The sequence below is a fragment of the Neovison vison genome, chromosome 2 (genome assembly GCF_020171115.1).
Source record: "Neovison vison isolate M4711 chromosome 2, ASM_NN_V1, whole genome shotgun sequence".
NCBI lineage: Eukaryota > Metazoa > Chordata > Mammalia > Carnivora > Mustelidae > Neogale > Neogale vison.
The window spans coordinates 27,897,445-27,920,826 of record NC_058092.1 but is presented as its reverse complement, the minus strand read 5'-3'; the positions used below and the strand labels follow the sequence as shown (position 1 = coordinate 27,920,826).

The following is a 23,382-nucleotide window of genomic DNA, read 5'->3' as shown; positions in this document are numbered from 1 at the left end:
GCCCAGCTTTTTAAGACTTTTCTAGAAGCAGTTTCATTCTTCCCTGCTTTTGTGTGAATGACTTTGAATCTGTTTCCGCCATAAGCCTCTTTGGCAGAAGACATGGCCGAGCCTGACTGTGGCTTCTGCTCCATCTGGGGCCTGTCAAGACCTACTGAGTTACATGATCCTGCTTACTCTCAGTGTGAAATTGTGGGTCTGTGCCTCAGTGACACAGCTCTGCAAACAAATTGGGGCTTGATGAGAGGCAGGCCTGGTAGATTGGACTAGAGGTATGCCAGGCCCTCTCCCCTGCTTTCCACTTCCTTGCCGGAGTCCCGTCTCCTGGGGTCTAGAATAAGGGCAAGAAAGGCAGCACATGAAGACTTAAGCTAACTAGCGACTGTGCACCTGTCTCAGAATAGAAAGGGGGTGGCCTTCCAGGAATAACAGCCTACATAAGCATTTAAACTTTTTTTTTAAAAAGATTTTATTTATTTATTTATTTATTTGTCAGAGAGAGAGAGAGAGAGCGAGAGTGCATGTGCAGGCACAAGCAGGGGGAGCAGCAAGCAGAGGGAAAAGCAGACTCCCAGGACCCCAGGATCATGACCTGAGCTGAAGGCAGACGCTTAACTGACTGAGCCAACCAGGCGCCCCTGTTCTTACCAGAGAGACTGTGTAGATATTTCAAGTGATGCCGCAGGATACTGTCATGTAGGGATGTTACCGATTTTTTTTTTTTTACAGCTTTCCTGAGATATATTTCACCTACTGTAAGATTCACCTTCATCATGTATTTTAGGTGGGAGAAAAGGAAGCTTACAAAGTGGTACCACAATGTGGTCCAAATGTTGGTAATAATGAAACTAGAAGCGTGCTCACGTGAGCAGACAGGGAAGTCCACTCGAGTGTTAGCAGTGACTACATCTGGACGCTGAGCTTATGGGTACCTTGTTTTCTTATTTTTGCATATCTGTGTTTTCTAATGTTTCTGCAGGGAATGCAAATCCTGTATGAAGAAAAAATTATGGAAGTTTAGGGTGCAGTGTCCCCAAGCCTTTCACGGAAGGATAAAGGCTGCACTCCTAACTTGGCCATTAGGTGCCCCAGATCTGGCCCTTGTCCCTCCCTCTGGGTCACCTCTCACCCCTTGCTTCATGCTCTGTACTGTGGCAACACAAAGTCCTTGGAGCTTGTTGCTTCTGTGCCATTTCTTACCCATGTGGGTTTGCTCACTCAGGTCCCTCTGCGTAGAATGACCTTGCCGTTTGCCCGGCTCATCCAGTATGAGCAGGCAAGTTTTCCCTGAGCTGCCTGAGGGCCAAGAGCCCCTCCTCAGGGCTGGGCAACTGGCCCTCCTGGGCATCCCTGTGGCCTCTGCCCTCTCTACCCTCTCTCCTCGCCCCGTGTCCAGGACAGTGCCTCGCTGAACTGTTAACTGTCAGCAGCTGAAAGGAGCAACTAACTCTCTTGTCTTATTTAATCCACATCCAGAGGTCGTACTCTAGAGTCTGGTTCCTGGGTCCGTCTTTCATCTTAACCCTGGAGGAGACAGGGATTTCCAGGTAGATCATGACCTCCACCAGCATCCTTTCACTTGGCCCTTAAATGCACAATATATGTTTTCCTTAAAAGTAATTTAAAAAAAAAAAAAATTGAAAATAGGACAAAAAAGAGTAAGTAGATCCCTGCCATTGACAACTTCGGGTGGTTTTTTTTTTTTTTTTTTTTTAAATATTTTATTTATTTGACAGAGATCACAAGTAGGCAGAGAGGCAGACAGAGAGAGAGGAGGAAGCAGGCTTCCTGCTGAGCAGAGAGCCCAATGTGGGGCTTGATCCCAGGACCCTGAGATCATGACCTGAGCCAAAGGCAGAGACTTTAACCCACTGAGCCACCCAGGCGCCCCAGTTTTGGGTGTTTTTCATCAGAGAGGACCTGAGAGTCAGGGGAGTTTGAGAGAGGAGATCCCCAGGGCAACCATCCTCACACGTGGTGGGCATGAGAGTCCCCCAGACCCCCTCCCCACCATGCCCAGAGGTCAGACCAGAAGGGGTATAGGGGGGACCCAGGATTCAGCACCTCAGGCCACTTGGCTCCAGGAATTTGGGGGGAAGGCCTCACTTTGGGAACAGCTGTTTCTGGTCCATCTCTCCTCTTTGTCTCTGGGGTGGTCTCTCGGGGACCCCAGTTGGCATCTGCACAAAGCCAGTGCCCTCCTCTCTGCATTTGACCAGCCCCCTTGAGGCAGCCTCCATAGCCAGTTTTTGCTGCCTGGAATGATAACCACCTTGAGCCCCTGATCAATGCCAAGGGAAGGAGCTGTGGTTCTTTGTCACCGGGAACCTTCGATGCTCCTCCAGGAGGGGGAGGAGGTGGCAGCGGCAGCAGCGGGAACAGCAGCAGCAGCTGTGTGACGCATCCTCAACTCGGAGACTCGCAGGCTGGGTTCGCGTGAGGAAACTCGCTGACTTGCTCAGTGAGAAGGGCTCTTCTCTGTCTTGTCTAGAGCTGAGAATGAAGCGGAGAGCATCGGACAGAGGAGCTGGGGAAACGTCAGCCAGGGCGAAGGCTCTTGGAGGTGGCATTTCTGGAAATAATGCAAAGAGAGCTGGACCGTTCATCCTGGGTAAGCCTCTGACCATGGGGTGGGCCAGGGGTATGGGTGCGGGGGCAGGGGTGCGGGAGGGGGGGCAGGCACAGACGCAATCCCACCCTGGGCTGTGCAGGGCAGAGTGCCACACCCACCACAGGGCACGTGCAGGGCCCTAGCCTTGCGGCTCTAAGCGCAGCCCCTTTGTGCAGTGGAAGATCGGATAGAGCCTCAGGTCAAGCTGTACCCAGGTTGTCATTTTTGTTGTAGCCTCACCAGCCTTCCATTAGCTCCAGCTGAGAGCTAGACTGTCTCTTCCCCCAGAGCACCCCATTCACCCCCCTACCCCATGCCGCACACAGGAGCCACACAAGCTGCATCAGAACCCAAGGCCCATCATCCAGGGCACTTCCTCGACCATTCTTGGAGGGCACAGTTCATTCCACAAGGTGTCTGGTATAGTCCTCCAGGTTTCTGGTAAAATTTGTACAGAGTCCTGCAGAATTGGGTGTGCCCAGTGGTCCAGAAGAGCACCAGGGCCTTTCTGCATGATGTTGGAGGCCCAACAAATTGGAGTTGCAGTGCTCGGGGTTGCAGGGGTGAAGTGGGCTCTTGAGGACACCAGAGACTAGGTGTGGGTTTTGCTTTGGGGTGGTGTCTCAGGCTGTGGGCGCAGGACAGTTCCAGCCCCAGTCACTGGGCACTAGTTTCTGGAACCTGCCGTGGGCTGGGCCTGGGCTGGGTGCTGGGGTGCAGCAGTGAACAGGGCAGGTGGGTTCCTGCCCTCACAGAGCTTAACATTCTAGTTGGAAAAAGAAACAGAGTAAACAATGCACAAGATTACAAACAGGTAAGTTTGTAAGTGCCTTGAAGTAAGTAAACAATGCAAGAGTGGGACGGGTTACAGGGAATGTATACAGGGAAGGTTCCATAGGAGGAAGTGATATTTGGGTTCTCTCCCGGGGAGAAGTTTCGACTGTATATTAGAGCAGTGACACTGTGGGTCGCCTAGGTGGCTCAGTCCCTAAGTGTCTGCCTTCGGCTCAGGTCACGATCCCAGGGTCCTCAGATCAAGCCCCACATCTGGCTCTCTAATCAGTGGGAAGCCTGCTTCTCCTCTCCCACTCCCCCGTTTGTGTTCCCCACCCTCTGTGTCCATCTCTATTAAATAAATAAAATCTTAAAAAAAAAAAGGTATCAGTCAGGATGCCGGCAAGGGACGGTGAGCAGTGTCTGCAGGAGTACAGAAGTGCCCCATACCTGGGCTCCAACAGGGGCCAGGCAGCCACCCCAGACGACCTGGGAAACTCTCCGAAGTGGTAGTTCCTCAGCCTGGAGATGCTGATTCAGAGGCTCCGGGTGGCTGCTGGGGTCTCTGCTTTTAACACCCACTCTTCGGAGGTTCTTGCACACCCCCACAGTTGAGAACCCCTCCTTTTGCGAGCCAGGCCTGTAAAAGCCAGGTGTACCTCAGGCACATGCGCACGTGCTCCATTGTTGGGGGAGTCTGAGAACTCTCCACCAGGAGACTGGTGGCAGGGGGCTGGGGGAGGGTGGCAGTTGCTCAGTGGCCGTGAACTGCAGAAAGGCCACATGGTGCCACAAGAGACAGGGCTTCTGAAGAGTAAGCCAGAGGCTCTCTGTGCCGTAGGTCCCCGTCTGGGCAACTCCCCAGTGCCAAGCATTGTGCAGTGTTTGGCGAGGAAAGACGGCACAGATGACTTCTATCAGCTGAAGGTGAGTGAGGCGCCCGGGGCAGGGGAGGCTGGGGCCCCAGGGGCTGCCCTGCCAGCCGGCTCTCCCCCTCTTCCCCACCTTCACACCCGCACCACTGGTGAACAAGAGTAGCACTGTTTCTTCCCGGGACGCGGTCCGGCTCGTGCCGTCTCACTCGGAGCAGGCCTGATGGCAGGAGCGCGCTCAGAGCAGGACTCCCGCTACCATCCCACTGAGAAAGCCCTCGCACATCGTGCGTGCCTGTGGGAGCGCGCGTGCAGGTGCCGCGGGCCCAACAGTGAGCCCCCTGCGCCGCCTGCTCGGTCACTCTGCTTTGTAAAGTAAGGTTTGTTTTTGGGTTTTTGGTCTTTTTGTGTGTGTGCCTTCCTAAAGATCCTTACCCTTGAGGAGAGGGGGGACCAAGGAATAGAAAGCCAAGAGGAAAGGCAAGGCAAGATGCTGTTGCACACCGAGTACTCTCTGCTTTCCCTCCTCCACACGCAGGACGGCGTGGTTCACCACCACGGGCTCTTCCAGGTGAGTGACAGAGGGGCTGCCTGTCCCCCCTCCCCCCTCCCACCCCTGGCTGGCTTCTGGGGCTGCCCCCTGCTGGGGCCACATCTGTACATGGAGCAGCTTGCCCACATGACCGCCTGGGACCCCTGCGTGCCGGGAGCGCCAGAACTTCCCGGGTGGGGTGGGCTGGAGGTCAGGCTCTGGCCTGCACCCCTGCTGTGAGGCTCGCGCCCAGTGGGAATGCCCCTTTCTTTGGAGCGCCACTTCTCCGAGAAGGGAGGAAAGCATGAAGTCATTTAAAGACACACGGGCTCTTTCCTATTGTGCCGTGCCAGGAATTTTCTAGGCTGGGGGTGGAAGGCAGGGCACGAGGAGGACCGAGCCTTGTGGGCCACCTGTGGACCCCGCAGCTGGCTGTGGTACTCAGTCCTTTCGCCTGCCCAGGCATCGCAGCTTAGTTGAGCGAGTGTCCCTGAGCGCCTGTGCTCAGATGTTCCGGGTCCCTTAGGGAAGGTACTCGTGAGTAGCTTGTACCCTGGAAAGAGCTCTCCTCAGGGCCAAATCGAAATCGTGTCTCCAGAAATGAGAAGGCCAGTTTCAGAATGCCTGGGAGGCCTCCTGCTCAGGCCCCCAGCAGAGCTGCTGCAGGGCCCTCGGCTGGACGCGCTGGCCAGAGCCACTCTGGCCAGATGGACCTGGTACTCGAGAAGTGATGTACCACTTCTCCATGAGAAGTGCCAGGGAGGCATGGAGGGTTTGGCCTGCAGCCCTGGAATCTGGTTGTTTGACCTTTGGGCAACTCACTTCCAGTCCCTACACCTCGGGTTCCTCATCTGTAAAATGGAGGTGGTGATGGACACTTGCCTCGTGAGGCGGTCAGGAGGATGAGCAGGCGTGTATGCAGCCCAAGCTGTCCCTGTACACACTCACCGCGGTTCCTTCCTCGTCTGCTTGACTTCTTGGATAAAATAAAGGGAAGGGGCCGCTCTGCCCCGTGCACCCTACCAAAGTCTTCATTCTTACATGTGCAGTTAGAGGCAACTCTGAAAATCCCTGTTTCCCATCCACGTGAAACCAAACTGAGGGGGATCGTGAGTCTTCAGGGCTTCATCTCTGACAGCTGCCAGAGCTTGGCCCTGCTTTGTGTCCTCTGGGATGATAACACCTGGTGGTGGGAAGCATGTCCGGAGTCACCTGTGTGCCAGCCACGGCGGGCCCCTGGGGAAGAGGGAACGAGAGGCATGGTCACGCTCGGAAGGAGGGACAGAGCTGCTCAGTCCCCAGGGGTCCCCAGAGGCCAGCTTCGGTCTTCGAGGCTGACACGGAGCATTTCCCCAAGCTGGCTCATCGGTAGAGTGTGTAGCTCTCGGTTTCAGGGTTCCAAGCTCAAGCCCCACGCTGGCTGTAGAGAATGCTTGGAAGGAAAAGAAAAGAGAAAAGGAAAGAAACCATCTTTTTGGCAAGGAAAATGGGCCTGGCACTTACCACCACGCACCAGTACAGACCCACCTCCTGAGCACTGGTGCGGGCTGCCGGATTCCCTGAGCAACCTGTGAGGGAGGGTGCCAGCTCCCTTTGACCAAAGACTTGGAGAAGTGAGGTAAACTGCCGATTGGCCCACAGCCGGAGGGAGCGGGAGCTGGGGCCTGAACCCCACCTTACCCACTATTCCTTGGCTGCCTGGAGTCCGGCTTCCGCGTGAAATCAGTTGTGTCAGACACATGGAATACCTCACTTCCACCGTCTCTGACCTTGGTCACAGCTGGAGCCTCTGGGAGTGCCACAGAGGGGATGTCCTGGGGCCCCAGGTCCGCTGCCTATACCCTGGACCTGGAGGTCCCTTTGGCACTACAGGCTAAGCCCTGATCTGAACCCCTTACACTGGGATCGGAGCATGGAGCCTTTAATGGCAGCCCCGGTTCTGGCCACCCAGGCCTCAGGGTGCCACTTGTGCAGGCTCCCACGTTGGTGTCTGTCTCTGGCTCCAGAGGAGGGTCCCTGAGCCCCAGCCCTTGACCTGTGGGCCCACAGCCAAGCCCTGGTCTGCCCCCTTGCCTCCCAGGACCGCACCTGTGAAGTCGTCGAGGACACGGAATCCAGCCGGGTGGTGAAGAAGATGAGGAAGCGCATCTGCCTCGTCCTGGATTGCCTCTGTGCACACGACTTCAGCGACAAGACCGCCGACCTCATCAACCTGCAGCACTACGTCATCAAGGAGAAGAGGCTCAGCGAGCGGGAGACCGTGGTCATCTTTTACGATGTGGTGCGTGTCGTGGAAGCCCTGCACCAGGTGAGGCTCTGCCCCTGCACCCCCACCACTCCCAAATCCCGCACCCCCGCCCCACCGCTGGTGCCTCTTCCTCTAGCCGGCATGGCCTGTGTTCCGGGCAGCTGAGAAGCCTCCTGGCCCCACTGCCACAGAAGGCCACCCTTCTTGCTTCTGCTCTGTGGAAGCAGCTCTGGGTCGTCCCCCCTCCCCGACCCCCAGCCCCCAGGCGTGCTCTGCAGCTGGAATGTCCGGAGGGAAGGTGGCTAGAGGACCTGTGTGGCCAGTGAGGTACGTGGCTGCAGGCCTCAGCCCGTGTACCTGGGGAGGCACTGCCCAGCAGCCCAGCAGAGCCCAGTGTCTGTCGAGAGGCTAGCCTGTAGTCTCCTGGCAGAGGAGACGACAGTGAGATCCCCTGGGGCAGCCATAATCTGTCTCTGAGCTTTCCCTAGAGATGGGGTGTCAGGTACCCCAAGGTACAGTGAGGAGAACCTGGGCCTCTTCCAGGCACACACCTTCTGCCTGTGCTACTCGGTCCCCAGAGCTGTGAGGGATCACCCCCTGACCACAGGTGCAGGCAGATGTTAGCGTTTTTCTCAGCAGGATGTTTACTGGAGGTGGTGAGGAGTGGTTTTCCCCTTGGCTGCTGCCCAGAGAAAGCCAGGGAAACCGCCCCCAGCAGGAGAGAGACTGCCTGGGTTCACGTATTACCCCATCCCTGCCCAGGGTTGATGGGGCCTTAGAACGGTGCTGATCTGTCCTTGGCTGACAAATCAAGGCATGAGCCTAAAGAAAGGTGTCCTAGGTCTTTTTCCTGCCCCCCTCAAACTCCTGGAGAGCCCACATCTTATAGGCCAGGCCCAACCCTGCCTCCGTCCTTCATGGTCCAAGCCACATGCCTGTTGCTTTTCCAGAAAAACATTGTGCACAGAGACCTGAAGCTTGGGAACATGGTGCTCAATAAGAGGTAAGATCCTTCTCCGTCAGGATGTGACCTTGCGGCTGGCACAGGCTACATGCTGCAGCTACCCGTGCCCTCCAGTGCCCCCCAGTCTCTGACCCACAACAGCCCACTTCCCCCAGGAATCCCAGGGACTATGGGATGGGATGCCCGCTTCTGCCTCTTGCCACATGGGGATATGGTGCTTGCTTCGAAGGAAGGAGCCTTAGGGGCACCTGGGTGGCTCTGTCGGTTGAGCGTCCAACTCAATCTCGGCTCAGGTTTTGATCTCAGGGTCGTGAGTTCAAGTTGCACATTCGGCTCCTCACTGGGCATGGAGCCTACTTAGAAAAAGAGAAAGAAAAAGGAAAAAAAGAAAGGGAGTTTTTTTTTTCCCTAAATTTTGTTTTTTTTAAGATTTTATTTATTATTTGACAGAAATCGTAAGTAGGCAGAGAAGCAGGCAGAGAGGGAGGGGGAAACAGGATCCCTCCTGAACAGAGAGTCCCATGCGGGGCTCGATCCCAGGACCCCGGGATCACGACCTGAGCTGAAGTCAGAGGCTTTAACCCACTGAACCACCCAGGCGCCCCAAGAAGGGGAGTCTTAAAGGCCACCAGCCACAAAAAGGGAGCTCGGGGAAGGATTCCAGGGATCCTCCTTGGGCCATTCATTTGTTGGGTCTAGCGGGTGCTCAGTAAATGACTGTAAAAAATGGAGAAACGAGTGAAGGAATGACAGATGAGCAAAAAGAGGCCTCGTTGTAGGTCGGATTCCCAGGAAATAGACTCTGAGGTGTGTGGGCAGAAGGTTTCCTAGGAAGAGCTCTCAGGGCAAAGGGCAGGATTGGACAGAGGGAGAAGTCGAGCTGTGGTACAGTCACGGCGGGGCCTCAGCCTGGAAAACTCGAGAGCCAGGAGGCCCTTCAGATGTCCCAACCGAGGCAGGGGGGCGCATGGCCCTGGATGCCCACTGCGACCAGCCTCAGAATACAGCCTGTGCCCAGGACAAGGTGGGCTAGCCATAGCTGGGGCAGCTTCCTTTGGCTCAGGGGCTTTCTGGAAAAGGATGCAGCTACGAACGGTCAGAAGCCATCACTCTCTGCAGCAGGGAAAAGGTGCCTCGATCTTAGAAGGAGTCTGGGCGGCTCACACTAGCACCCTTGGTCCATCAGTGGCAGGAAGAGATCACTCAAGGCCCGGGCCACAAGCTGTCACCCTCCTGTCCAGGTGAGAGGATCCAGCCTCATAGGGATCCAGGACTGCCGGCAGGCACCACCACAATTGTGGAAGTACAGGGCTGGGACAGGTCTGCTGCCTCTCCTGCCCTCGCTCAACCTCTCACCCTTGCCACCCCCTCACCTCCAGGTATTGAAGTGGATCAGGGGGCTCACAAATGGCAAGCACCTGGTCACCCACTCAGGAGGGGGCCTGCTGTCCCTGGGAAGTGGCCGGAGCCACAGCAGCCACAGGAGGAAAAGCTGCAGGGAGATAGGCCCCCGGGGAAGGGCATGGGTGGACCAGATCTCCCCCACCCCCAATGCCATGGGGAGGTCACCGCCCTTCTGCCGCCACCACCCAGCCTTGATGCCACAGACACACAGTCTCCTGGCATCACCGTGCAATGGGCCACCAACCCGAGAGCACTGGCTGGGGGCCCCGGGAGGGCAGAGACTCTGGCCGTCTGAGTCAGTTCCCTAAAGGATGAGTAAAGATTGGCCAGCTAGAGAAAGTGAAGCCATGAAAACCTGACCCTGTCATGCTCCTCAGGGAGGAGGGAAGGGAGCCAAAGTTCCAGGGCTGCTGGAACCTCTGATGGGCCGAGTCAGGGCTGGAGAAGCTTGGGGGTCACCTGGGTCACAGCCCAGCACTGCCTCTGCATTCCCCGCGAGACGATGGAAGTTCTTTTGATCATGTTTTGGTTGGTTGACTGATCCGTGTAGTGAGAGGCTGCTGTGGTAACAGGCAGTTCTCCGAGCTTCCGATTCCTCACCTGTGGAAGTGCAGGTGGTTAAGCCTCCCTGCAGAGACAGGCCTGAGGCGTGGAACTGTCTCCCGGGACTGGGCCCAGCATAAGTGCACCCCATACTCGACAGGCCGTGGCTCCCTTCCCCAGGAGATGAGGCCTGCTGGGGGTTGAGTGGCTGCTGAGGGTGCCCGTGGTGAGTGCAGGGGGGCCCTGGCCCCAGCCTGGAGAGCATGTGGTCTTCCGCAGCCTCGCTGTCCTGGTCTTCTGTGGGACGCTGGCCTAGTACCATCCTGCTCTGGACGGCAGGCTCGCTGCGCACACAGAGGGGCATATCTTTGGACCACCTAAGTGCATCTGGCTGCAGAGCCCGTGTCCTCTGCGGCCTTCCCTGCAGCTCTGCACTGGCTCTCTGTGGCCCAGGGGTGCCCATGGGAGCACACATGTGGGCTCCTGCACTGCCGGCCACAGAAGTGTTCCAGGCCTCTGTGCATCCTTGGAGGGTCTGCTCCCAGCTTCTGCTCCCCCCAACTTTACCAAGCCACTTATGTCACAGGAATGTAGTTGGGAAGCCCAGCCTCTCTTGAGTACAGGTCATGGGGCTATACCAGCTCCTCCGTGTGTGTGTCTGTTTGTCTGTATGTGCGTGTGCGCCCCTGTATGTTTTCCTTAGACTGAGGAGCCCCAGGGCCTTCCTCGGACCCTTTGTCTTGGCTGCGTTGCCTCTCATCTGATGATGCCCTTTTTGGGGTTTTGGGACCGATGGCGATTCTGGCCACCTCTCTCGCTTGACTCATGGTGCTCCGGGAGGGGGCAGTGTACCGCGGTGCCCAGCACCAAGGGGCCAAGTACGAACACCACACCCTGCATCGTGGTGTCTACAGGCACACCCCTCCCTTCCCACTCGCACCTGGGCAGAGTCAGAAGGCTGACCTGGAGGAGATCCAGCCCCCGCCTGGCTGCTGGGCTGGGCCCTGACTCCAGCTGCAGAGTCCTCAGGAGGCCGCCTCTGTCCCTCGCAGAACTGAGTGGCCCCAGGGGAGGAAGCAGGGAGAAGTGTTTGCGGGGCGGCTGTCATGAGTTCACCCCGCTTGGGAGAAAAGGCAAGGGTTGAAACCTGAAATACCCTTTTGGGGTTATATGAGGTCTGCCGTGGGTTCTTTCTCCTTCCTCCTTTCTTTTTGGGTAAGCAAGTTGCACACCAAGTTCCTAGAAAAGGAGAAAAACGCAGGCAGCCCAAAGGGCCATAACTGAAGAGTGACTCAGGCCCAGCGGATCCTGCTGACACAGAACTGCCTCCATTCACCCCATTGCCCTTGCTGCCGGAATAAGCCGGGGGGGGGGTCTGGGGCTCCCAGGGAGCTGGGTACCACCCACCAACTTGGGTGGTAGTGGCAGGGCAGGGGCGCACGGCCAAGCTTCGGGAGGTCTCGGGGCTGACCATGTGGTTTCCTGTGGGATAGCCTCCAGCATCCTCGGCAGTGTGGGCCAGCTCAACCCTGCCGCCCGCCGCCCAGCCACACACACTGTCCTAGAGCCCCCCAGCCCAGCTCGGGTCCAGCTGGCCTGCTTGCTCCGGGGCCCATGGCCACAGCATGGCTCCCCTCGCATGCTGCCTCAGATGGGGTCTTTCCTGGGCTCTCCCATTACCAGCCCAGCCAGCTGTGTCCACCATCTGAGGAGGAAAGGCTAACCCGTTAGCAGTTAGTTCCTAGTTGCCAGGCCCCCGGCTCGGTGCCTTCCCCGGGGTTGTCTTCTTGTCACATCCTTACAGTCCTGGGAATTAGGTGCTAATATACTCCGTTTGACAGATGAGGAAACAGATTTAATAAGAGATTAAATGAGGCTGTGGAATTCCGCAGGAGCTGTGACCGACAGCCTCTGCGAGCCCTTGGCTATCTCCGGGAATTCTGCTGGCATAGGGCTTGGTACAAAACAAATTCCGGGTCACACAGCCAGGGAATGGCGGAGCTGGGCCTGGGACCTGGAAATCCAACTCCTGAGCCCCCCCAGACCCTGCCCTGAGCGGTCCTCTCCCAGTGTCTCGTGCCTCAGGGCACCCGTGCAAGACACACCGCCAGCCATGGCAGCCATTTGAGGTGGGGGATGGACCGTGGACCTTGGGGATGCACAGTCCCACATTCAGGGCTGTGGCGTGGCAGCTCAGAGCTGGAGCGATCCACTTCTGACATGGTTTCCTTGGCCTGACCCTCTGCCTGCACCGTCAGACCCTAGCTGCCCTGGGGGCCACCAGGCAGATTTCTGTGGCATCTGACAGGGCAGGCCTGTATGCAGAGAGAGAGTTGAGGTTTCCATTTGGAATGCAGAGGACAAACTAACCTTTGTTTTGTACCAAGCCCTTTGCCAGCAGAATTCCCCGAGAGAGCTAAGGGCTCACAGAGCCTGTCGGTCACAGCTCCTGGGGAATTCCACGCTCAGCCCCATACACCCTGTACCTCAGAGAACCGACCCCCTCTTCACCCTGGAGGCTCAGCCAGTGAGAGGCAGCGGGAGGCCGCTCACCAGGCTGCCCTTCCTGCCATCCCCCTGCTTCTCTGCCCAGCCAGCTGACAAGCAGCAGGGCGGGTGACCCCTGCCCTCTGTGCGTAGAGAGGCACCCTGCCTCACTGGCTCTCCCCGACGGGGCCTCTTGGAGGGGCCTGCCCACCCCCACCGCCCAGGTGTGGAGTAACGGGTCCTCCATGGGCCTCTGTGAGCTTCCTTAAAGGATCCAAACCCTAAGCCACTCTCACCCATGACTCTCAGATGAGGGAGGCTGTGGTTTTCCAGGTCAGAGGAGAGTCTGAAACACAAGACAAGGGCTGAGTTAGCTTTGCTGGAACTGAAGAGAAATTCGGGGGCTGGGCACTGCCAGTGCCCCTGACAGTACCGGTTGGTGTCCGTCCAGAGCGCAGGCTCTGGGGTCAGGTAGACCCTGACTTTGGTCCTGGTCACTAGCTGCAGGACCCTGAGTGAGTTCCTTCGTTTCTCTGTACCTTCACTGCATCACCTGGGAAACTGGGGCAGGGAGGAAGCCTCTCTCCCAGGCTTTTGTGAGGGGCGACTGTGAACAGTCCACATCAGACCCGTAAGCCACGGGCTGCACCTGTTAAGTCTCTGTGAGCATTCAGTTTTTTGTACTATTTGGGATGCTGATTGACAGTGACCACGGTGATGACCATATGGATCGGCTGAGGGGGACAAAAGTGGCCCCCATAGATGGACTTCAGAGCCCTGCTGAACTTCCTTTTCACTCTGTGTAAATGAGGGAGCCAAACCAGATCTCGTCATTCCAGATGTTGATGTTCTATGAGGTTGTTTGTCATCCTGAGTCCTAAGCCTTGGCCCCGAGGCTCAGCCCGGATGGCAGTTGCTGGGGAGCCCCTCTGGAGCACTCCCTGGGTCAGAGTCACTCAGTTCTCGGAGCCCAGGTGCTGAGGGGACAGCGGAGCAGGTGGCAAGCAAGGGGGCATGGCCAGCGTCAGCGCCTTGATGGCACTGTTCATGCAGCCACGGGGGAAGGCAGCGGAGCCCGGGGAGCAAAAAAGGATGTGGGTATGATTCCTTTGCTCCCTGGGCAGGAGCGGGGGTAGCTGGGTGCCTATGGGTACAGACAACGATTGTTCATTCTCTGCCCCCTGCTCCCAGGACGCATCGGATAACCATCACCAACTTCTGCCTTGGGAAGCATCTCGTGAGCGAGGGAGACCTGCTGAAGGACCAGAGAGGGAGCCCTGCCTACATCAGCCCAGACGTGCTCAGCGGTATGTGCGTGGTGCCAGTCAGCGGGCCCCAAGGTCGATGCCCCGCCGGGCTTCACAGAGGCTCCTTCCTTCAGCAGAGCGTGTCCTGGGGTAGGGGGAGCACTGGCCTCGGTGCTGGGGCTGTGGCGGTGGTCCGGACCAGGACTGTCCGTCTGTGTACAGAATATGGGGTCATGTGGAGAGGAAGATGGGGATCCTCACCCCAGTGCTGGGTTAATGACTCTGAGATTATTTTTGTGAGTGTGAACGATGGGCATTTGAAGGACTTGCCTGAGGAAGTGACCTTTGAGCTGTGATTGCCCAGACAGATAAGGACTGGATGGGGAGTGACTGGGCCAAGGCCGCACAGCCAGCTGTGGCTGCTGCTCAGACCGGGAGCCTGGTTCAAGGTGAGGCCGGAGAGGTGGGCAGCGGCCAGACCAGCAAGGCCTGAGGGAAGCCCCGGGGAGAACGTCATCACTTGTTTCAAGTGCGAGAGGAAGCCCTGAGCAGGTCTTCACTGGCTTTGCCACCTTGACAAGGACACTTCTTCCCTCCTGCTGTTCCTTCATAAGCTCCTTCCTTCCTCCTTCCTTCCTTTGCCTAGCGCTCCCTCCCTCCCACTGGCCTGAATTTACCACAGGCCTACCAGGTAGGAGGCCCTGTTTAGACACTTCCGATACAGCCGTGAACAGGCACGCAGACATCCCCGCTTCCAGGAACACTGAGCTGACTTTCTAGTGGGGCCGAAACAGCCAGCACACGAAATAAAAAAGCCAGTTACACCCTGATTACCCACTGATCCTATGGCTCAGTGCCGAGCCCTGTGTGGAGTGCATGACCACGTCACCTGCTCCAGACTGCACAGCTACCCTGCGAGGTAAAGTTTCGAAGTCCCTCTATCGTGCGAACAGTAGACGGGAGAACTGAGGCTTGTGCCCCGGCCAGCCTTCTGCCCAAGCCCATGTTCCCTGGGACTCTTTCTCTTCTTTCCCGATGTCCTTTGCCAAATTGGGTCTCTCTGTCCTGATCCTTCAGGAATCGAGGGCTTCACGTCTGCTCCCACCTCTTCCACATGGAGGTTTCAGGGTGCCCTCGGGGCCACCATCCCCGGCACACACTCCTGCACCCCTCTGCACAGCGACAGACCCGCCTCTCCCAGGCAGCACGTGCATGCGAGGAACAGGCTGCCGTAACTGGGGGGAGTGTGACCACACCTTGGAGGTCTCCCCTGGCGGATGCTTCTGCGCCAGGGCCGGGTCTCTCCCCAGCCATGCTGCCACCTCCCAGGACCTTGAAGTTTGGGTTGGAGTCCCCGTGGCCTCTACTAGAGGGAGCCAGGAACCAGGGCTGCACCCCCCACTTCCCAGGGACTGGCCCAGCCCCGACAGCCTCCATGAGATTCCCCAAAGCATCCCTCTGTGTGACAGAGCCAGGACGTTGCACCAGGCTCCTGCCTCGGTGCAGGCCCACGAGGTGAGACCCGTGGCTGTGCGCGCCCCCAGGTGGGCCCCGCTCTGGCTCCTCCAGCTTCAGGCCGGCCTTAGAGGATGAAACAGGCGAACCCACTGCTTCCAAGAGAGTCCTAGATCTGTAGAGTAGAAATGCAAGTCTCATTCTGGCCTTCATCCCCCTTCTCTGAGCCCCAGTTGCCCCCCCAGGTTACAAGCGGGATGCACTGCTGCCCGCCTCCCCCACAAGGTGAAGAGGTTGCCGCAGGATGATAATGACAGGTCCCGCCATGCAGGCTCGAGGTGAGGTCTGCCCCTTGGTTCACTCTGTGCTCCAAGCACAGCCTCGGGCATCCGGCCTGGAGCTGTGGAAAGACAAACCTGACCTTGCCCGCGTAGAGTTTATAGTCTGGTTAATAACTGTGTCCCCCTGAAAAAGTTACTGACTTCTCTGGGCCCCGAGTTTCACATCTATAAAGCAGAGGTAATAGCAGTCCCTGCTTCCTGAGGTCCTGTGGGGCTAAAGAAGGCCTTGAACCTGCTGGCTGGATAGTAAACGTTAGCTGGGTTATCGTTATGGAAAAGAAGCCTTGAAGTTCTGTCCCCTCAGAAGCCAAAGCTCAGGGAAAGGTCTACCCGGGCAGAGCTCCTGGGGTGGCTTGTCTGCTGGAAGAGCCTCTCCAGCTCCCATCCGGGTCAGGGCAGAAGTCCTGAGGCTCAAGCTGAGGGAGCCCAGGCCGCCTTGGCCCCTGGTTCTGTCCTGGGCATCTCGGCAGGAACCGCCCACAGTTGCCGCCACGAAGAGTCGTGGCCCAGCAGACGCTGGTGATGACCCCACGTGGCAGGGCAGGGTCCGGGGCAACAGGGTCACCCTGGGGTCAGCTGCACAAAGTCACCCACGCTGCTCTTTGGCACTGGGGGTTGGAAAAGAGCCAGGGTGACGCAGCCTTGGAGAAAGCTTAGCAGAGGCTCATCTCCACAAAATCGCCTACTGCAGCAGCCAGGGCAAAAAGCAGCTCACTCCCCAAGCAGCCATGTGAGGTCAGCGTCCCGGCCCCATTTCACAGACGAAGTAAAATTTCACAGGCTAGGGAGGCCCATGGTGCCTTCTGGAGGCACAGGCCGAGGTCTATAAGGATATCTCCATGCACCTGGTTATGCTGCTTGACTTTCAGTGGGCCTGGAGAGCCCTCCAGAACCAGGATCCCTTACCCCAAAGGCATCTGTCGCCACCCACGCTTCAGGACCCATAGGAGGGGTCCCAGTTGTCCAGGCACTGCCTGGTGCCCAGCAGCTGCTCTCCCACGTGCATGGGGCACTGAGTCCCATTCTGGGATCTGGGCTCTGTTGAGCCTGCGTCCCAGGGACAGGGCAGGCGGGGGATTTCGAAAGGCTTGACGTGCTGTCCTGTGTTTTCGGGAAGAGGCCAGGCCGTGGCCGGCATACCAGAGGATCTCAAGCACAGATGGTGGGTGGCGGCCTGCCCGTCAGAGTGGGAGGAGAGTGGGAGGAGCGGGGCTTCCCCGTCAACCATGTGGTGTGGGACAGGTGACATCCCTGTGCCTCATTTTGGAAAAAGAGAAGATACCTAATTCCTGGAGTTTGGTGGAGACATAATGAAATGAAAGTATCTCTTCCAGGGCTGTCACAGCGTGGTGTTCGGCGCTTGCTTAAATGCTCCCTCCCTTCTGTTCTGCAGGGAGGGAAACAGCGCAGAGAGTTCACAATCACAGATACTCACTCCTCTAGCAAATACTGGAGTCCGTGCTGGGCCCTGGGGCTCGGCCCTGCGCCAGGCAGGGGGGTGCCTGCATTAGAGCTTAGCTCCTCGTGGGGAAGATAGGAAATAAACAGGGGAGGGGATCCTCGCAGACGGGGCCAAGTGCTCTGGGGTGAGGGGCTAGGGATTGGGGCAGGAGTGTTCAACGGGCCCAGAGCCGGTTAGCTCAGTGTTCGACACACGCGTTCCTGGCCACCTGCTCCGTGAGCTGCTTGCCGGGGCTGTAGTCCCAGGCCCAGCCCCCACAAATTTGCTGTCTGGCAGAGCAGGGCTGGTAATCAGGGGCATGGCCTACACAAGGCCAAGTATAGTCCCTTCACCTCGGTGTCACTCCGAGATGGGGCGTCCTCCTGAAAGTGTGGGGGTCGGGGGTGGGCCCTGTGGGTAGGGTCAGGCACGTGGCTGGGAAGCCAAGGGAAGCCCAGGGCCTAGCCCTTCCCCGGGCCTGGGCTGAGTGTGCCTGTGTCTGTGTGCCCCACAGGCCGGCCGTACCGGGGCAAGCCGAGCGACATGTGGGCCCTGGGCGTGGTGCTCTTCACCATGCTGTATGGTCAGTTCCCCTTCTACGACAGCATCCCCCAGGAGCTCTTCCGCAAGATCAAGGCCGCGGAGTACACCATCCCTGAGTAAGTGGCACTCCCTGGGCTGGAGCGGTGGGTTGGAGCGAGCCCGCCCAGCCTGCGCCACCGGAGCCCTCTCCTTGTCCTGCATCAGGGATGGGCGCGTGTCCGAGAACACCGTGTGTCTCATCCGGAAGCTGCTGGTCCTCGACCCCCAGCAGCGCCTTGCTGCCGTAGACGTCCTGGAGGCCCTCAGTGCCATCATCGCATCGTGGTAAGTGGGCAGGAGCCCGGCTGAGGCCCTGCCCCTCCCACCCAGACAAGCAGCCTGAGGGTGGGCCCGTTTCTTTGCCAGCCAGAGTCTGATTTCCAGATTGTCCCGTGGGCGAGAGGGGCAGGGCGCTCCCAGAGCTCAGGGTGGAGCATCCCCTGAGTGCGGGGGTGATGCCACCTCTGGGATTGACATTAATTACGTCACTGATTTTCCACCACAGCCTGTGAGGTAGAAATGTCCCCATGATCAGATAAGAAAGCCAAGGCTTGGGAGACAGAGTCATTCATGTCAAGAGGGGGTTGAGCTGGGACCCAGCTCCGTCTGTTGAGTCCAGCCAAGCTGTGGGGCTCCCGTGGGCCAGACCTGGGGAGGCAGCCCAACTCGTCTGCCTTCCTGCAGGCAGTCCCTGTCGTCGCTGAGTGGGCCTTTGCAAGTGGTTCCTGACATCGATGACCAGATGAGCAACGCAGACAGCTCCCAGGAGGTGAGTTGAGGTGGTCAGACCCGCCGTCACCTGGTCCCAAGGGACCAGTGTCTAGGGACGGCAGAGGTGGGGGGGAACAGAGGTGACAGCTCCCAGCAGGCTGCAGGGCCCCCTAGGTCAGAGCTGCCTGGGGTGTGCCTTGCCTCCTAGGCTGTGGGGCCATGGAAGCAGGGGCCCAGCCTGGCCTTCTCTCAGCTTCCTCTTTCTGCCTGAGCCCTGGCCCTGCCCTGGCCTCTGCCCTGGCCTGGCCCTTTACACAGCCATACTGCTCTACCTCTGACTCACTGGGTCTCTCTCAGCCTCTCTGCTCTTCCTTTTCCAGATGATTCATTTTCTCCCAGTTTTCTCTCATTTCCTGCTCGCTACACTGGAGAAAGTGCTGGGCCTGGGGTGGGGGCTGACTTGGGCCCCAGGCAGCAGCTGGCAGGTGATCTTAGGGTGCCCCCTGGAGGGCAAGGCTAGGTGAACAGAGCAGAGCCATGGGTCTGGTGCCAGGAGACCTTCCCTCCCTGGCCCTGCCCCTCATCCCCTGGCCCCAGAGTTCCACAGCCAGTATTGGGCAGGTGGGAGCAGGAGGGGGCGCCTCGGGACCTCGTCAGAGCCTCCACGCCCTTGAGACCTCCCTTTCCTAGGTGCCACCCACTGTGCATCTGTTCCTCTGCACCACAGGCCTGTGTGGCCGTGTTCTCCTCTGTTCACAAAAGGAGACTGAGGTTCAGAGAGGTGTGATTTTCCCAGTCACACAGCTCAGACCCTAAGTCTGAGTGCAGAGCCCTGATCCGCCCTGTGATGATGAGCTCGGGGACCTGCCACTCCAGGGCGCTGCTCTCTGCCTGGGCTGCACCACCCCCAGGGCTGTCGAGAGCAGCTCTGAGGGGAGATGACTGCCCCTCTTCACAGTTCAGGAAGCCAAGGCTTCCAAGGTCATGCAACCTCCCCCAAGGTCAGTGGGGTGGGATCCACTCAGATCCCAGGCCTGTGCTTCAGCTAGAGCCGCCCCAGGCCAGGCAGCAGGCAAGGTCCAGGCTGGCAGGAGGGCTGCCCCACACCCAGGGCAGCCTCTGGAGCCAGGTCACCTGACACAGGTTCCCTGCTCTCTTCTCCAACCCCACCCCCTCTCTCGCTCTCTCTTCCCCTCTCCTCCCGCCCCCGCCTCCTCGGGTCTGTCTCTCCCAAGGCGAAGGTGACAGAGGAGTGCTCCCAGTACGAGTTTGAGAACTACATGCGGCAGCAGCTGCTGCTGGCCGAGGAGAAGAGCTCCATACACGAGGCCCGGAGCTGGGGGCCCAAGCGGCAGTTCGGCAGCGTGCCCCCCGTGCGGCGGCTGGGCCACGACGCGCAGCCCATGAACCCCCTGGACGCGGCCATCCTGGCACAGCGCTACCTGCGCAAGTAGCCCCCTGGCCAGGGCACCGCCCCCCCACCCTCTCTTCCCGGTCCCCAGCCCGCGGCCCGGACTCTCCCCCCACCGGCTGCGATGGGGATGGGGCAGGGACAGCGCAGGTCACACATGGGCTCAGCAGACGTACCACAAAGCTACCTTGGGAATGATCGCTTGTTTGGTTTTTTTAATCTGAGAAGCCTAGATAACTAATCTGCTTTTAATCATGACGTTTTAATCTACCTCTGGCTCTTTAACCATGCTGTCTCCGGACTGAGTGAGAGGGAGGAGGAGGGAGCCCAGCCAACTGGCCCAGGGCAGCTGCCCCCCACCCCCCAAGGACAGATAAGCTGAACTCCAGCTCGGCTGCTGGCTCCCAGAATGAACGCCCACCACCCCCCATGGCCCTCCCCGGACCCCTCCCAGTCCCCCTCCCAGTCTGTGTCCGTCCCTCCCCTTCTGACCCCAGGCCCCTCAGTCCAAGCTTTGGAAAACTTCACCTCATCTTAAGCAGAATTCAGATATATTTATTTTTGTACTGAAACCCACTTCTCTCCCATCTCTAGGTGGCTCGGCCAGTGGCCGCTCCCCACCCCTGCCCCCACCGACCTGGCTGGACGGCAGGGAGTCCACTGCCCACAGATGGGCCCCCTCCTGGCCCCCAGGCTCAGAAGCCCCTTCTTGCCGGCCCCTCCATCTCCAGCCCACCAGTCCCTCCTGTTTCTGGTGATGGGGAGGCCTCTCTAGACTTGGTTCTCCTTCTCCCACTCTGTAGCTTCTCTGAGGTGCTGTGTTCCCTCGCATTAAGCCTGGTTTCTTTCTGCGCCCCACACCGTGGTACCGAGGTGATGCTGACACAGACGCAGAAGGGGTGCCTGGTGGTCGGGTGAGGAGGGGACGCTGGGCCAACTGTGCACAGGTGGGCCCTGCTCACATGCCCTGTTGCTCCCCACACCCCTCTGTGTTCACAGAGTGGTGGGGGCATCTCCCCTCCTGTTCTTGCCTCATACTGGATGTGGGTCTCTCCAGCAGACCCTGGCCAGAGCCCTTCATCGGGACTGTGGGGCTTGTGGGGAGAGCTGTAGGGACTGGGGGGGCCTGTCTGGCTTGAGAACAGCCCTGCTGCCCTTTTTGAGCCGAGATTTTGAAGTGGATGCCCGTCTTGCCAGAAACACTGTTCTCACCAGAATGCCCTTCCCTCCCACTCTCCCTCACTGGACTTGGCCTTGCCCGGTGCCAAGCAAAGACCCTTCCTCTGGCCTCTCCCCCCTGACCCCCCTGGAAAGGCTGAGTGTTCCCCTCCAGGCAGCCCTGGGCCCTCAGGCCCTTCCTGTTTTTGCTCCCCAGTGGGGAGGTGACCGAGGCCTGTGTGACCTTGTTTCCCAGAGTGTGAGCTGCCCCCTCCCCAAAAGCTGACTCACTGTGAGTGACTTGGGCAAGTTCCCAAACCTCCTTGTGCCTCAGTTTCCCCATCTGGAAAAAATGGGGCCACCTCTTGCCAGCAGTAGCAGGGCCGCCCATGCCCCCTCCTCCCCATGCCCCCATCCCAGCACTTGGGCGCCTCATGCCTCTGCCTCAGTGGGTCTGTGGGAGCCCGCCTGAGCCCAGCACTTAGTCCCCTTGAGCACCAGACTCTGTCTCTGTTGGTGGCCATTCACCAAGAGCCAGGGTTCCGTGCTGTGGAGGCAGGGGATGTCCTCTTTTCTATATTTATTTCAAAAAGAAGTCTCCCAAGGGAGTAGAAATGCAGTCTGGCCTAGGGCTCCCAGCCCCTGTGACTGTCCTCCCGTGAGGGTCTCGGCTGCGTACCTGTCCAGCAGCCTGCCAGGACCCTCTGGGCTTGCTTGCCACGGGTGGGCTTTCTCCTCCTTTTCAAAGCAATACCCTCGGGGGTCTGCAGAGCCTTTTCAGACAGGCTGGGCCCTCCAAGGTCAGCCCCTGAGTCTGATTACGTTCGTGGCAAAGCAGATGAGAGGAGGTTGGGCCTGCCTCACTGGGTGTCACACACTGAGAGGTCCTGTTGTAAAGAAACAAAACAGAAAAAGTCACAAAAAAGTTTGTATAAAGACATATTTTTGTACTACATGGGGACTCTTCCTGCATGTCAGCAATAAAACTTCCTGACCTGGAGCCAGTGTGGCCTGCTGTTCTGTGTGTCTCCGTGTCTCTGTCTCTCCTGCCCCTGCCAGCCAGGGCAGGTTTCCCTGCAGCTCTCGGCTCCACCTCCTCTGGCAGCCCCCCACCCCACAGCCCAACCAGCACCACTGCCTTGGTGGGGGTGGGGGGCGGACAGAGCCACCCGTCATTCTCCTGAAGACCCATTAGTGCACCCCGCCCCCCTGAGTGCCCCAGGGGCAGGCAGGAGGTGTCCGAGAGCGGCTGCAGCTGGCCAGCGGAGCATCAGTCTTCTCTCCCTGCCAAACCCCCTTCTGGGGGTCAAAGATCCTGGCCGGACAGAGACTGCCCCTGTGGCCCCACGCCCATTCAGGGCAGCTGGGGTAAGAAGGGCCAGGCAGGCCTTTTCCTGCACTGGTCACCACCCTCACTCCCCTCCATAGGAAGCCAAAGGGCTTCCTTCCTTCCTTTCTTCTTTCCTTCCTTCCTTTGTCTAAATTTAGACATTTTGGCTGGAGCAGTGAAGATGAAGGTAGGCCGGCCCCTCCCTCAGCACCCCACGCTACCCTGACAGACCCACTCATGGGAGTGGGAGCCCACACACGGCCGCAGGTCACAGAAGGAGTAGAGAGCTCCATGCACGGGAGCCCCTAAGCAGGCAAGTGTGCACACGGCAAGAGTGAGGTGGCCCTGGGGCTCTGCGGCTTTCAGCGCCACCCCTGCGCCTTGCCCTGACCTTCACACCACCCCAACCCAGTGGCCGAGCGGCCCCCACCTCCCTGGTCACTCCCATGTCTACACACACTTTGACCCATATGTCATCTGCGGAGCTGTCCTGGGTGCCCTTGCTCCCAGCGCTCTGGCTCTACCCGCTGCTGGGCCTGGGACTCATCGCCACGCCTGCCTCCTCCCAGTCCTCCCACCCGATCGGCCTCCCTTCTGTGCCCACTCCAGGGCACATGCATGGGTCAGCCTTACCGGTCACCCACACGAAAGCTGCCATCCGAGGGCAGGGGCCCGGCCGGGCCTTCTCACGTGTCTACGCCTAGGACGGGCTGTGCACGCGGCACACACCAGAACCCTTGGTCTCTTGACCTCAATGGGTCAGATCGCTCTTCAGTTTTTATCCTGAGCCCCAGAAGCTACAGAGGGGAAAGTAGAAAGGTGGGGGTGGGGGGTTTGGGGATCAACAGCCTCCCGTGCTCCTGAGAAGTCAAACAGGAACAGAGACGTTTCTGCCAGTTTTAGCTGCCTCCAGTGGCCCCAGGGAGAGCCGTTTCAGAGAAGCCGCACTGGAGCTGCCCAGCTCTCTCAAGTGGGGAAGGGAGGAAATGGAGTCTCGGCCCAGTCATTCAGGCTTCAGAGCCAAGCTTGTCCTGATTTCTTGCCCACCCCCGGCTCCCTCCCGCCCCATGTCCAACCCACTGCTGACCCTGTCCCCGGCCAGGCAGCATCTGACAATTCCCACAGCTCCCTGCGACCACCCTGAGCGCTCCACTCTTGCTTCCTGGCCTCCCTACTCCCACCTTCCCCTACAAACGCCCAGGGGCCACATGGGCAGCCAGAATGAGCCTGTTACAAGGCGGGCTTTGTCCCTCTCCTGCTTACACACCTCT

General features: G+C 58.7%; 1 protein-coding gene across 3 annotated transcripts in view; it reads left to right on the top strand.

Moving 5' to 3' along the window:
* STK40 (serine/threonine kinase 40) overlaps positions 1-21,781 on the top strand; it is a 40,384-nt gene extending 18,603 nt beyond the window's left edge. For 2 of the 3 annotated variants that reach the window (XM_044237812.1, XM_044237811.1), the window contains exons 2-11: positions 2,492-2,611; positions 4,227-4,312; positions 4,685-4,828; positions 6,870-7,097; positions 7,988-8,040; positions 13,627-13,742; positions 17,434-17,578; positions 17,667-17,786; positions 18,186-18,270; positions 19,448-21,781. In XM_044237812.1, the coding sequence (XP_044093747.1) occupies positions 2,500-2,611; positions 4,227-4,312; positions 4,685-4,828; positions 6,870-7,097; positions 7,988-8,040; positions 13,627-13,742; positions 17,434-17,578; positions 17,667-17,786; positions 18,186-18,270; positions 19,448-19,666 (1,308 nt within the window). In that variant the 5' untranslated portion in view covers positions 2,492-2,499 and the 3' untranslated portion in view covers positions 19,667-21,781. Of the gene's footprint in view, positions 1-1,476; positions 1,548-2,491; positions 2,612-4,226; positions 4,313-4,684; positions 4,829-6,869; positions 7,098-7,987; positions 8,041-13,626; positions 13,743-17,433; positions 17,579-17,666; positions 17,787-18,185; positions 18,271-19,447 lie in introns of those variants that run through there. The other variant, XM_044237813.1, reaches the window with a different exon arrangement.
* Positions 21,782-23,382: the final 1,601 nt, after the last annotated feature.